The sequence below is a fragment of the Perissodus microlepis genome, chromosome 15 (assembly GCF_051167445.1).
Source record: "Perissodus microlepis isolate ML-2025 ecotype Zambia chromosome 15, ASM5116744v1, whole genome shotgun sequence".
Lineage (NCBI taxonomy): Eukaryota > Metazoa > Chordata > Actinopteri > Cichliformes > Cichlidae > Perissodus > Perissodus microlepis.
The window spans coordinates 11,553,880-11,569,711 of record NC_140475.1 but is presented as its reverse complement, the minus strand read 5'-3'; the positions used below and the strand labels follow the sequence as shown (position 1 = coordinate 11,569,711).

The window sequence follows — 15,832 nt, the reverse complement described above, 5'->3', positions numbered from 1 at the left end:
CAATGAAGTTTGACAAACTATATTTTGAAATGTCATTTTGTAATTTTAGATGGCAATTTGTTAGATACAATACTGTTTGAGGCTAATGAAGCAATCATGCACATAGAAAAGAAAGGGGTTTCAATTTTGAGAAGCATTTCTGTGATAATTTGTAGAAAGAAATATGAAAGAGAGGGAAAAAATGAGACAAATTACACACACACACATAATAAAGTGTGTAATACTTAAAGCACTAATTCCAAACTTCAAAAGAAAAAAAAATCATTAGAGCAATGTGCTCAGTGCTTTCCCTTTTTAAAGGAAAATGGAGAAGGGAAAAAAAAAGACATAACTGATCGACCACAGAGACTAAGAGCGGGCTCTTCCAGTGGCACACGATCAATTTCTTGGCTGCTGTAATGTCTGCTAAATATAGTCTTTTAATGGCTAAATGAAGAGTCGTTACTCAGAAAGCAGAGCAGATTATGTAAAAACTATATATTATGGGAAAAGAGAGACACTCTTCCACACTTTGCCTGGTTGACAGTCCAAACTTGGAGCCTTTATGGGAATCTTGTTTCTGATTTTAATTGAGATGGGTTCATCAGAGTATGCTCAGTGATCTGAGATGAGGCTTGCTCCACGTGTCTGCTGAACACCTTACAGAGAGAAGAGAAAGGCATTACCCCAGCTGATCAGATGAGCTCCATTATATAAGCAATGAGTCTGAGAGCACACGCAGTAACCACAGAGTGTAATCTACCTTCATGTCCACTTCTACTTTCCTTTTCTCATTACCCTCTCTCAGCCCTTTTATCTCATTTTCTGTCATCCTTTGCTGTGGTTCCTGTCTCTAGCCTTTTTGTCTCTTTTCTTTACACTCCTCCTCTCTATTTCTTTCACATTTTCTCCTCTCTGCTTTCCCTTGTTCATCTCCAGGTATTCAGCTTTGAGAATACTAAAAAAAAGGAAATAATGAAACTGGCGAGTTGAAAGTGCGGAAGTCTCACTTACCATTTTTTCCCTGTGTTATGTTTTTCCCTCACTTCCTCTGTGTTCTTAGTAGATTGGCCTGGAGGTCTTGGTGACCCTAAAAAGGATGAGGGGAGGTGGCTGAGCAGAACAAAAAGCTGGGGCTTTGAACATGTCATGCTCTATTACTTGCTTACACTGACAGACACACACTTGCAAGTCCCCTGTGCTCACACATACATACGCAGACACAGTCGGTGAGCAATGCATGTACCAGCTGCTCTGCCGGAGAGATTGGGGGAATGTGCATGGATATAAATATATGGAAATTGGTGTCTCTGAGGTAGGGAAGGCTTAGAGTGAGGTTTTTTTCCATTCTCTTTTTGTTTTTGGGAGACTTTGAGAGATAAAAGATGAAGGCTAAGCCACTTAGCCCAGCAGAGAGCAACGGATATTGCCGTTATTAAAGAATCGGAAGGAAGAAAAATATGAAAGAGCAGTGGTCCAAGCAGAAAGTGATAGACAGGAAGTGGCAAACAGAAGCAAAATTAAATGAGGAGAAAGGAGAAAGGTGTTATGTACAATAGATGAGAACCCAGGTTAGTGGAAGTAGGAAAAGTATACATAGTACATCTTTTTATATTCATAATATTTAGGTTTCCAACACATTAGCTGCATTCAGATCTAGCTCAACAAGCTGATTGTTGAAGTGCTGAAAGTGTGAGGCGACTGAGTGGGTATTGTCTGTGCTAACTTGAGTTACTTCTCCCGCCCTCCTCTGTGTATTGATCCATGTCTGTGTTTTTCTCTTCTAAAATGGCCATAATAGCGTTTATTAATTGCACATTCAATTACCCAGTAAAAATGCCTTTGTTAGCATCAAGCCGATTAAACTCATCAGTCTCTTCTATTAAATTAGCAGCTTTTAGATCAAGGAGTGGGAACGAGGGACCAGAGGCTTGTGGGCATCTTTAACGACTCTTATCTTTCAGCAACAGTTGGTTTCTTGTCTGCATTGTTACGCAAGTTCAATCTGGTTCTTTCAAAAGCTCATTTGACTCATTCAGAATGAATACAGGCAACAGGCAATATACTTTAAATTTAGTTAAACCCCCCTTCCCCATATCTTCTAAATATGCTTAAGTAGCATACCATTACTCAAACTAAAGTGGGGAGAGTCTAATAATTTGCCACAGGACTCATCTTAATCATTGTGCCTGAATGATTGATTAACACCATTTACTCTTGAATGGACAGGTAGTAAAGGAGAATGAAATGGATTTAAGTGCTGTGCTGGACTTTACCTCAGGGTGTCTTTGGAGACGCCGGGCTTTTTTAGAACTCACCACTGTTTGGTTTTTTTTCTGAGGAACTTTAAATTGTTTTTGTCTGCTTCATTTACACTTGCAGTTTAATGAAATTGCTAGACGTGTGTGTTGATGGTCTAAAGCACTGCAGGCAAAAACCAGCCCTTATCTGCTGGGGGTCCTATGGGTTTGTCCTGCAGTATTTGGCACTGGAACATTGGCCTCAAATCCTTTGGGTCCTGTCAGCTCCGGGGTGGGGCATCCTTAGATCCGGTATGTTTCAGCACATTCCATGGATGCAGATTTAGCTAGAATCAAAGGAATTTGCAATTGCAAACCAGGTCAACACCATGGGTCCTTTATTGTCTCTTTTGAGCCAAAGGGCAGTGCCATGTATATGCATGGTCTGCAGCAGTGATTAGGTGGATCAAGATGCTAGGATCCAGCGGAACATTGATCATCTAGGTACAATTTAAAGTTTTTCACTTCGCCTGTCATTTGGTTTTTAATGTGAAGTTGTTGTTTTTTTTAACCATGGAAATAATTCTGTGATCATCCACCTCAGTTTTATTATGTGGTGTTTCAGACCGTTTGGTGTTGCTGAGCTGGCCAGTGTGTTCGTTCAAAAAATGTACCAAATTTTTGGCCACTCTCATAGTGTTTGTGATCACTCTATGGGTTTACTTTGGTTTATTGGTCTAATGGCCGCTTCCCTCACTCACGTCAGAATCTCTGCCGACATCATATTGAGAGATCCGGTGAAAACACAACTTATACACTTGGAGTCAAATACAGATGTTTTTATTGGTTTAATTTGTCATGAAACATCAAGGGAACAGACTGTATCTGGCCACAAAGCTGCTTGTCAATTAATTACTTTTGAGCCTTTGAATATGATGCACTGTTAACCGTTAATGCAATACTTTATTGAACCGCAATACTTTATTAAACCCCTTCAATTAAAGCTGAAAGTCTGCATTTTAATCTCATCTTAATTGTGTAATTTAAAACCCACTGTTGGTTATGTCTAAAAACACAAGTTAATGTGTTTAAGTGCATATTTAAGCAATTATTATCACTACTATTAATGCACCAAACAGCGGACAGATTGCTACATAGATGGTTAGTATAGTCGAGCATTTATGAGCTGAAGAGAGAGGTTTGGGAGTTAATCAAAACCAAAAGAGATTACTAAAAAGAGACTGAATATTTGGACTGTGTTAGGAGATGAATCCTCTAAATTAATGCTAATATTATTCTGGTAAGTGTGCAATAAACCTTTTAAAGGCTATGATAGCATAAAGAAGCAAAGAAGTATATGAACAATGCTGCGGTTAGCAGTTATAATTATCGGTGACAGCAAACCTCATTAAGTACTGCAAAACTATGCTAAAGAGTGATGCAGTGACGATTCAGAAAACATAAAAAAGGTTCTAAATTGACCTCAAACTTGTAAATTATTGCAGTTGCACTAACACAACAATGTAAAATATACATATGTTTTACATGGAAAAAATTTATATTTTTATTTCGGCAACTGCGAATTTGTCACAAATAGGTTTCTTGTACATCCACAGGCATTTCACAGCCTGTGGGTATTGTTACTAAATTAACAATGGCCAAGGTTGGATGCATTAGTTAAGTGGAGCATTTGTTTTCAAACTACTAGCAGCTATCACTAGCTTTCAGCTATTCTGAGATAACAGCAAATGTTGGGAGGGCAAAGGAGCAATTAATTTTTTTTTCAGTTGAATCACTCTGTGGCTCCTTTATGAACTGTGCAACTGTATGCAACTGTAAAATCTAATTTGGCCCAGACGACACAAGTTCAAATTCTGGCCTCAACTAAAAATAGTTTTTGCTAGAGAAAAATAAGAAGTCATCAGTATTGTGACTTTTTCCCCCTTCTCCCGCAGTGTGATTGAACCCTTATTGCAAAGGCGCCTGAAAATTCCTGCCTTGTGCCTCTCTTATGTTGAGAGATGGTATATTGTAGCAGTCCTTTTTGGGAGGCTTATTTCTTCTAGAAGATGAGGGCTACGGTAATATTGTGGATGAGATAGCAGGGTTTTGAGAGCAGGAAGAGGGATGTTTGGCAGAGCTCTGAAAGAAGCTGTGTTGTGATGTTATCTCATTGGCGCCACAGCACAGGGCACTTAGTGATAAGAGTCTGCTGTGCTGCTACAGCCACAAACTACACTCTTACACAGACCTGGGCACAAGCACTTGCCCACAGACATAATCACACACTCACAGCCAAGGTCACGGTCACTCGTAGCTTCAAGGTAGATGCCAGAAGCATTGTGAAAGTGACAAGAGTCCCCTCTTTCTCTAGTCTCCATAAATCACAGCTCATATTCTGATGTGCCAGAGCCTGAAAATTGTTGAAAAAGAGCAAAGAGAAGACCTGTCCTGTTTTATCTTTGACATAGATGTCTATGTCTCATCACTCAAAGGCTGTCTGGGATTTGCTTGGGAAAAAAGAGCACTTTTTGTTAACTTAAAAGCGGCGTGTGCGTTTGATATCCGCCTTTCAAAAAAGCGTGAAAAGTGTGTCCCTGTGTGAAACTCTGATAATGTGCGCGTGCTGAGGTTTCACTAAAAAGATTTGGTTGAGTGTTGGGTGAAAGTGTTTTGTGCTGTCACCTGCCTGAACTGTAAGGATACCCAGTGGCTGGATAACAGACGGCGAGGCTGTATCTAACAAAGAGGATTACTTGGCGCTGCTCACGTTGCAGATATTAAAGCCTTCTGTGGCTCATTTCTTTGGAGCCAGTTTACATTAGAAGATAATATTACATTTATTGTAACTGACAGGGATTTTTTTATTACTCAAACTATGCCTGTGTGACATGATTATTAATATGGGTATTATTATAGTAAATACGCCTGAGACGCAGAGTTCACTTTTGACCACAGTGGCCTTACTGCAGGCTGTTCTTGAGCTTTTAAGCCACATGATCTTTATCAACAGTTTTTTTTTTTTCAGCTTGTATTTGAATTTATTCTCACACACAGTGTAAGTAAACAGTGCAGCAATAACACAGCACTGCACTTCACTTCACAGAAGTGATATTACACAACAGACATGGCAAACAGAATACAGTATCTCAGAAATTATGAGTGTGTGTGAGAAATGAGAGACATGTTCAAACAAGAGGAGAAAAATCAAACATTCAGTAAGAAATCGGTAGGCGTTATCTTAGAAGTGACTCAAAATTAATTCCTGACAATATAACCCCAATTCTTAAAAAGGTGAGACGCTGTGTGTTATGAAAGAAAACACCAGAAAAAATGATGTGCGCGTGTCATAAACACATTTTTAGCAGAATGTTTAAAGTGAAACATTAATACTTCGTTAAAAAAAAAAAGGGGGGGGGGCATTTTGAAATTGATGGCTTGCAACATGTCTCAAAAAAGTTGGGACTGGAAGTTACCGAAGGCTAGAAAAGTAAATGTTCTATAAAGAAATGGATGCAGGAACATTTTGCAACTAATTGGGTTAATTGTCATCAAAATAAAATGATTGGGTATAAAAAGAGCATCTTAGAGAGGCAGAGCTCCTCAGAAGTAAAGATCGGCTGAGGTTCAGCAATCTGCAAAAAAACTGCAAATTTCAGAGTAATGATGTTCAACATAAAATAAAGAACACTTTGAATATCTCATCATCTATACGGCCTAATATTTAATGATTCAGAGAATTTAGAGAAATCTCTGTGCACAAGGGACAGTGCCTGCCCGCCTGTCCTGACCTTTCACCAACTGAAAACATTTGGCACATCATGAAATGCAAAAATAAGACAAAGAAGGCCCGGGACTGTAGAGCAGCTAGAATCCTGCATCAGCCAAGAATTGGACAATATTCATCTCCCAGATGTCACACAGGGTGCTACACAGTGGTAAATAGGGCTGTGACCAAAATCTCATATCCCGATATAAGAATCCTATCGTCCTGATAACGATATAAATCACAAAAATGTAACATTTTCTGTAAATTCTGTGAATCTCGGGCAGCTCGCCTAGCGGGAAGTGTTTCCAGCTGCGCGTCATGTAGCTGGAGTCGAGCGTTTTAACCGATGCATGAAACGATACATTTTTAGACATAAGTTGTAACAGCCGCCGTTTTCTTTGTGAGTATTTATTACACGGCGTGCTGCGGGGAAAAGCCTGTTCTAACGTTTGAGTCTAAGGTTTAATTCTCATCCGTAAATAATCTGCTCTTTCACGTGATTCAGTTTATTTTGAAAAGTCTCAAGAGGATCTTGAGCTTTATTGTGAAAGGTTTATGTGGAACATAAACAAGCGGACACGCGATGCTGTTACCATCGTTGTTGCTAACCACAACGCATAAAAACAGGCGCTTGTCCCTCCGTAGTGTGGTTATATTAAATATAAGAGAAAGAGAGAACTTTAAGAAATTAATATAGCCACTACAGTGACTGCAAAAACGATGAAAAAAATATTGCTGTAAACAGTTTATTTTGCGACACCACGAAACAAACGATAGCGTCAAATGAAACGATAGACGTTTTTATATCGTCATCTGATATATGTCGTTATATCGAACAGCCCTAGTGGTAAACCCATCTACTCATTATCTTGAAGGACCTCACAGTATCGCCCCAGTAAAACTTTTTGCTCTCAGACTGTTGGCAGACCCTGTTGAAGCTTTCTTCATTTTCTCTGTCATTGTATGGTCTTTACCATACAACATAAAGCGACTTGAGGCAACTGTTGAATTGAATAAACGTGGCACTGTTCCAACTTTTTTTTTGATGTTGCTTCCATCACATTCAGAATGTAATGTAATTTTCTGAGCTTAAGTATTTGTTTTCTGTCTTCTATTGTGAATAACATGGGTTTATCAGACTTGCAAATATTTGCAGACAGATCTTTGGAGATGTTAAAAGTGTAATACATGAAGTCAAACTTCACATATCTATAAACAAGCCAGTTCTACAAATGGCTTCAACAAGCCATTTGCTGCTTTGATGCTGTATATATGTTGGTTCCTTCTACATCTGGCTGTAATCAGACTTTCCTGAATTATTCAACCAGGTACAATTTGTTTCCACCAGGATGCTGTTCGTCGACCTGAGCTGTTATCTGTGATTAACACATTACAAAACTGACATCGGAATATTTTACTGGTGTCACTCCGAGTAACATGCAACAAACTTTGAAAATAAACAGCCTCTTTACCCTCATTTCATTTCCTAATTTAAACCACCACTCTACATCTGACAGCAAAAACAAAAGGAAATATATGGAAAACTAAAGGCGCTGGTATCAACTGGGAGTTGTCCTCGCTGCTCAGCTCCTCATCCTCTTTTTCTTATCTCTGCTCACACCCCTTTCCCTCTTCCTCAATCCCCTCTCATTTACGTTCTATCTCTCAAGGTCCCCTCTCTGCGCTACCTGCCTATTATGCTTCCTCTGTGTGAACGGGGAGGAAATCATTGGAACGAAGCAAACCATTTATTAGCAGGGATGATCTAATTTGTGTTCAGCAGGATGCTTCATTTCAGGGTGAGAGTACATTTGTCTGCAGGAGGCTGTGTGAAATTGTCATTGCATTGGTCTAAATCCAACTTTTACAAGAACTTACTTCCAAAAATGACTTCTTTTTTTTTTAATGCTTCCACAACAGCAGTGTGTGAACTGTGAAATAGAATTGAAAGAAGTGGTCAGAGGGTTAAGGTCACTCAGGAAATTATAGGCTAATTATGACAAATCTTCACACAAATGTCTAAAAGGATGAAATTAGATTGTGATGACATTGTATAATGAAGGTCACACAGAAGGTGCAAGTTCAGGTATGTGCGTATATGGATGTAAACTGCATCTTGAGTGGTGGGGTGTTCTCATACATACGGATTGGATAGTTTCTCTTCAAGGCGATTCTTATTGTTCTTGTCTTACGTCTTCAAATGTTGCCGGTAATACGATTGCACCCAAGCCAGCATCTTGTCGACAATCTTTTGCATCTCATTTTTGCTGCACTCGACTGTTTGATCAGTCTGATAAGTGTGAGACTTTATCAGAGCGGGTCATCCCAGCTAATCAACCAGCTTCACAGTGTCTTCAACTACATCGCCTCTTCACAAAGCAATCACACACTCCGATAGGCAATGAAGTCCTTCGGGGTGTCACATGTATATTCAGACAAGAACAATTATGCCGTTACATACCGTTCTCACCCCCTTTATGTAGTTCCATCGCCTGCCGTGCACTCTACTGAGGCAGAATTCTTGACATAAGGTTAAGAGCATTTGTCAGATTGCTTCATGAACTTCATGAACTAGAGCCTGGAGTGTGTGGTGCACTATGCTCATTTCAATATGAGCGGCGCTGTGAGAGGATGTGCAGGATGTGTGGCGTTAGTAGCGAGCTCTATAATGATTATTCCTGCAGGGTTACAGTGACTCGCTTTATTCTGTGCCTTGCTCAGCTAATTTCACACAGACCCAGAGGAGAAGCCCAGTTTGACCCAGTACTCGCACTTCAATCGCTGCTCTGTTCTCAGAGCTTTCAATACCGCTGACACTCCTTACATAGCCACTCTCTCACTCTCTCTCTCTTACCTCTTGATTCCTTCTTAATAGGCGAAGACTGAGCAGGGAAACTGTTTTGTTGTGCTGCAATCACCTAATTAGCCATTGAATGTGTTGGTTATCTTGCCGATAGGCAGAACGTAAACATCTGCGTTTGTTCATTGGGCTGATGTGAGTGTTTTAATCAGAAGAACTCTAAGAACTGGTTGATTAGTATGTATATTATTTCAAAAACTAGGACCTGCAAGAACTGTTTGAAAATTAAACTGAAATTAAACTATTTTTTTAATATATAGATCATAACAAAGTTACAAAAAAATTTGTGGTTGATATTAGTAACATTTTTATATACATCAAGTCCCCTCTAAGCCATTGCTCTGTGCTTTTCCCGCAGGCGCTACGGTCAGAACTGAAGGAGCGCGAGCACTTGGTAATCAGCACTTTGGACCAGGCGAGGACGTTTCTTGCTGATCAGCCCATTGAGGGTCCTGGAGAGCCACGCAAGAACCTGCAGCTAAAGACTGGTTTGTTCCTTTTCATTTAAAAAAAACATATATCTCTAACAGAATATATAAACTTTCAGTCCTGGAAACAAGTTTGAAAAGATAATTGCAGCTTAAAAATACTGCACACCACTACAGAGTCCATTAAAGCCATGCCATGCAGTTTTTTCCGCCTCCTAACTGAGTAAATTGTGGTAAAATCAGAGCTCATAATGAGGCTTAGGCAGTTTTATCTTTTAGGTATAGTAAGTATTTGGAGATAATGACCTAATGAAAAACTATTAGAAACTCACAGTTCTCTGTGTCTCTAGTTAGTGTAGTCTGTTGTCAACAGATTTTAAATCACTAATCGCCTATTTTTGTAATTCACATATCATTTTTTCCCTTACATAGGGCTGTGTGATATGACAAAAATCTCATATCCCAATATAAGACACTTATCGTCCTGACAATGATATAAATCACAAAAATGTAATATTTTCTGTAAATTCTGTGAATCTCGGGCAACTCGACTTGCGTTTAGTTTTTCCAGCTGGGCGTCATGTAGCTGGAGTCGAGTGTTTTAACCAATGCATGAAACTATACATTTTTAGACATAATTTGTAACGGCCGCCATTTTCTTTCAAAGTTTGAGTCTAAGGTTTATTTTATAGACCTGACGGCTCTTTTTTTGCTTCTCATCCGTAAACACTCTGCATACTCTTTCACGTGATTCAGTTTATTTTGAAAAGTCTCAACAGGATCTTGAGCTTTATTGTGAAAGGTTTACGTGGAAAACAAACAAGCGGACAGCGGAGCCACGCGATGGTTTTACCGTCATTGTTGCTAATGACAACACGTAAAAACAGGCGCTTGTCCGTCCATAGTGTGGTTATATTAAATATGAGTGAAAGAGAGAACTTTAATAAATTAATATAGCCCCTACAGTGACTGCAAAAATGATGAAAAAATATTGCTGTAAACAGTTTATTTTACGACACCATGAAACAAACAATAGCGTAATAGGAAACGATAGACGTTTTTATATCGTCATCCGATATATATCGTTATATCGAACAGCCCTACCCTTACATGGCCAGAATCTTGTAGAAACATAATTTCCCACTCTAAAATTGTACTGTATGATAATAGTATATAGGAAACAACAATGCATTGATTTTGGACGCAGCCCGTGGTAATAAACTGTAGACTGTAAACACTTAAAAAGACAAAATTGCTTTGTTAAAGCCCTGTTTTGAAGCCATCCACAATTAACACTGCCACACCACTAAATTTAATGCAATTTAGGCTGTTGAGTTATCAAAAAAGATCACCCATATATACATTAGCTACACAAAAATGTCTTCGTTGAAGCAGTTTCCATGTTTGCGTCTGTTGCAAAGTTGGACCTTTGGCCCCTGAAAGAACTCTAGTTTTTTGCACATATACCTTGTCTTCATTTTTCAGGCATAGTGACAGAAGGATAGCAGCAGCACTGAAAAGGAAGGTTGTTAACACTGTTGTGAAACCCTCTATGATGTATGGTTTGGAGATGGTAGGTCTGACTCAAAGAGAGGAGGTGGATGAAGATGAAAATGTTTGGGAGTGACCTGGAGGGACAGATTTAGTGTCACAGTATGTCAGTGGGACAGTGCCAGCTAAGCATTTTGGAGACAGTGTAAGCAAAGCAAGAGGAGATGGTTTGGACATGTGTAACGGGGGGGATAGTGCATACACTGGACAAAGGATGTGAAATATGGAGCTGGCGGTAAGGAGGAGAAACATGCAGAGGGTTGATGTGATGCAAAAGAGAGGGTGAGGTGGTTGCAGATGACGTGCTGTGGTGCCCCCGAAAGCGAGCCACAATATAAAAAAAGGAGCTGGAAAAGGTTGCAGCTTGCATCCTACAAAGTCATTTGCTAAAGGTTTTTAGTTGGATTTAAGCTCCATAGTGTAATGGTTAACACATTTGCTTAATATGCAAAATATCACAGAGGCACAGATACCTGGTAAGAGATAAGATAAGATAAGATAAAACTTTATTAATCCCTCGGGTGGGTTCCTCTGGGAAATTCTGTTTCCAAAAGCACAGCACTGACAGAAGTTACAGTTACAGAATATTTTATATATATATATATATATATATATATATATATATATATATATATATACACACACATATATAAATACAGAGACATATATAAATAAAATATAAAGGTATTGCACAGTGAGGTGAAGAGGCACTACAGCTTAGTTGTTCCCCCCTCCTTTGTCCTCCTGTCTCCCCTCCCTCTCCCCTCCAGAGAGGAGTTAAACAGTTTGATGGCGTGTGGGACAAAGGAGTTTTTAAGTCTGTTAGTTCTTGTCTTGGGGAGAAGCAACCTGTCACTGAACAGACTCTTCTGGTTGTTAATGGCCGTGTGCAGAGGATGCCCAGCATTGTTCATAATGTCCAGCAGTTTTTTTAGTGTCCTTTTCTCTGCCACTGTCACCAGAGTGTCCAGCTTCATGCCGACCACAGAGCCAGCCTTCCTGATCAGTTTCTCCAGCCTGGATGAGTCCTTCTTTGCTGTGCTGCTCCCCCAGCACACCACAGCATAGAAAAGTACTCCAGCAACCACTGACTGGTAAAACATCCTCAGGAGCTTCCTGCAGATGTTAAAAGACCTCAGCCTCCTGAGGAAGTACAGTCGGCTTTGGGCTTTTTTATACAGGTGCTCTCTGTTGCATGACCAGTCCAGTTTATTGTCCACCCACAGCCCGAGGTACTTGTACTTGTTGACCACCTCCACCTCCTCCCCCTCTATCTGAACCGGCAGTGGACCTTCTCTGGACCTCCCGAAGTCCACAACCAGTTCCTTAGTCTTTGAGGTGTTGAGTTGCAGGTGGTTTGTGTGACTCCATGCAACAAAGTTCCTCACCAGACTTCTGTACTCCTCTTCCTGATCATCCCAGATACACCCCATGATGGCTGTGTCATCTGCAAACTTCTGAATGTGGCATAATTCAGAGTTGTAGCAGAAGTCAGAGGTGTACAGGGTGAAGAGAAGAGGGGACAGCACAGTTCCCTGTGGTGCTCCTGTGCTGCTGACCACAGTGTCAGACGTGATGTCCTTCAGCCTGACGTACTGTGGTCTGTCTGTGAGGTAGTCGGAGATCCAAGCCACCAGGCAGGGGTCCACCTCCATCCTGTTCAGTTTTTCCTGAAGCATACAGAGCCGGATGGTATTAAAGGCACTGGAAAAGTCAAGAAACAGGATCCTGACCGTGCCTTTTCCCCCATCCAGGTGTGAGTGGGCTCTATGCAGGAGGTACAGGATGGCATCCTCCACTCCGACATCCGCCTTGTATGCAAACTGTAGTGGGTCCTGGTGGTGGTGGTGCGAGTGTCTGGAAGGGCAGCTTTCAAATCTGTGCAAAATCAAATATATGGATCCATCCGCTGTGATAACCTGATGTAAATGGGAGAACTGCCAGAAGAAACTTCTTCTTTTCTGCTCCACAAGGGTTTTGTTTTGGGTACCTTAACCTGTCATCAATCACAAGAATGTCTGCTTTTCAGCCAGTTTGAAGAACCAGAATCTAAGGTCTTATTTGCCTCACTTCTGAGGTTAAAATCATTCAAGCTGTTACCTCTGTTGAAGTTAGTATAAATAGACAAGGAGCTGGGCTTACAAATACACCAACTCATTCAGTATTCCCTCTCTGTCTGTTTTTGGGTGCAGCAGGAAAGTCTTCGTTAGGTCAGCATATTTCCCTTCTAACTAAATCCCTACTGTGTAAATAATTAAACCGACCCAAGGGAATGTGTAGGGGTGTGGCGAGACTTCAGAGCGCAGACCGATAGGCTTGTTGTCTGTGGTCTTTGATGCAGATATCAAAGTGTGATCTCATTGTATACAGTAAATAGATTTTTTTTAAAACAAGCTAATTTAAGATCAGAAGCTGTGCTTGTGGTGTAATGAGAGGATATTGAATTTTTAACACTCTGATAATGTATTAGTATAGTAATGCTTTGTAAAGACAATCAAACGAGCTTACATTACTTTGCCTGTGTACATCATTCTCCTTTATAAACTACAGACACCATCAGTATCAGCAATGACATGAGGCTTCCTGCAGTGTCAGGCGTTTTTGTATGCCGGGAGCAAGATGAGAAAAAGCGAGATTGCAGAGGTGCAACAGGTGAAGATGGTAATTCAGTCACTACCCTGGAGATAAGACCTAAGAACTCCTGAGACCTGCTCATCTTTTTTTGCAGTTAAAATGATTGTCTGGGGAGCAGTTTTCTCCCATACCTGCTCTTTTTTTTTTTTTTTTTTTTTTTATTCCCCCCTCTTCTCTAACCGCATCCTCAGATATGCCACAGTCGTCATGTCTTCTCACCTTCTGATTTCTTAGACCCTCAGTCTCTCTCATTTTTTTCTGTCTTTCTCTTTGATCAAGCCTTGACTTTAGTTAAAGCTTCAGCGTCCTACCTTCTTTTCTTATTTTTCTGCCCTTCTGTTTTTCTTTTGCTCCTCCATTCTTTAACTGAAGAAGTGAGGACTCAAAAGCTGAATTCAGGGACAACAGTGAATAGTTCAGCAGGTCGTATTTGTGACTTGAAAGCAGCTGAATTTGGCAGATAGTGTGTCAGAGAGCAGGTCAAGGCTGGCGAGAGTGATGGAGAAGAGGCGCGTGTGCAGTTTGGATTAGTTCAGGTTGTTACTAGAAAGAAGTTAGTAGACCTGAGACACAAAGGGACAAAGGAATTAGTTCTAAGGGTCAGAAAATTCTACATATCAATTCACAAGTTCTGACAAGACTGTAGTTTTTCTACCAGGCAGTACAAAGTCAGAAAGAGGATCGAAGGGCTGGGGTTTATATTGTCCTGGAGCTTGATTTGTCGATGAGTGTCAGGTTTGCAGATGAGTCATAGAAGGGTCAGACTTAGACATGAAGGATGTGCAACTACTGAAGGAATGTGCAATAAAAGAAAAAATGATCACAAAGGGATTATTCAGCTGTATAATTATAGTAAAATTGGCAGATAAATGGCTCATAGTTCTTCAGAATCTTCTGCCACATCATCTTAGGAAGAGAAAAGAAGAGACTTTAATGAAAATTTATACAGGTCTCTTCAGTGTATTTGTTGTAGAAGTACGTATTTAGAGAACAATAATTAAATGTTGAAGATGGTAAAGGCTGTTTTTAGGAAGCTCTAGCACTGGAATGTCACGAGCATGTGTATTTTCGCAAGTAAAGCAGTGTGGGGGAGCCTGTTTGCAGCGCTGGAAAGAAGTCAAGGACTGTGAAATAAAAGAAAAGATCCAGTTCAGTGCAAGAATTTGAAGACATTACAAATGCATTTCTATCATTTCTTCCATTTTATAGAAGTAGTCTTGAAATAAATGCCTTTCATTACCATATTGTGAAGAAATAACTGAACAAAATATGAAATAATAATGAAGGCCATGAGCATTTCTCCACAAAATGGCGTGCTTGTTTATTTCCCGTATTCTCTTTTTTTTATCTTTCAGATCTCACACCAGAGGAGAAGGCCCGAGGGTTGGCCCGGGCTATCCGAAAGCAATCTGGTGAAGTGAGGGAGCGGTGGGAGCGTCTGAAAGGGCACGTGGGCGGTTGGCAGAGTCAGGTGGAGCGAGCCTTGGAGCGACTCCAAGAGCTGCAGAGCTCCATGGACCAGCTTGACCTGCGGCTGACTCGGGCAGAGGAGGCCAAAGCTACCTGGCAGCCTGTGGGCGATCTGCTGATCGACTCTCTGCAGGATCACATCGATAGAACCACGGTGAGTCAGAGGGTCAGATTTTTGCTAATGCACCATAACCATCCCTCTTATACTGTCAGATATGCTCAGTTTGAGTTCTGTTTAACAAATCATGTAGTTTTCCGTTATAAAATCTTTGAAAATCCTGATTTAAAAAAAGAAGAAGAAATGTTTGATGCTTCATATGGTTTCCCTGGTTCTTTATTTACTTTTTGTGTGTGTGTGTGTGTGTGTGTGTGTGTGTGTGTGTGTGTATGTCTTTTTTAAAAGAAAGTGCTACTTCATTTGAGGATATATTCAGTATAGTCTTGTTTGTTTACACATCTTATTTGAGGATGTCTCGTTTTGCCAAGGAGAACCGGCCGAGAAACAAGCAACAAATTTAATTTAACAAGCAAGAAAAATGAGACCATCTTCTTGTAAACTGTAAACAACAAATGAAAGAGTCGAGAAGCAGAGGACAAAGGGGCACTGAAAATAGCCAAGTCACGATTCACAGGCTGCATGAGGAAATTCAGCTGTTGCACTCATTTCTCTCTCTGCTGCACCTCAGATCTTAATCACCTGAGGTACAGCCAGTCCGGGCACTCGTATTTCTTTATATCCGTGTCATTTAGCGATCCACTTTAGATTAAACGGTCTATTGATAGATTAGATTGCAACCAGAGCAGCACTTGTCTCTAATATGGGAGACAGGTAGGACAGTACACAGAGGAGACTTTTTAAATGCAAATTTTAAAGCTGAAGCTGAAAACTTCATCTTCTGTT

General features: G+C 40.3%; 1 protein-coding gene across 7 annotated transcripts in view; it reads left to right on the top strand.

Annotated features, from left to right (window-relative positions):
* Window positions 1–15,832, top strand: part of utrn (utrophin) — a 192,478-nt gene that overhangs the window by 114,037 nt on the left and 62,609 nt on the right. For all 7 annotated transcript variants that reach the window (XM_084952527.1, XM_084952532.1, XM_084952533.1 and 4 more), the window contains 2 exons: window positions 9,207–9,336; window positions 14,817–15,085. In XM_084952527.1, coding sequence (XP_084808653.1) covers window positions 9,207–9,336; window positions 14,817–15,085 — 399 coding nt within the window. The remainder of the gene's footprint in view (window positions 1–9,206; window positions 9,337–14,816; window positions 15,086–15,832) is intronic.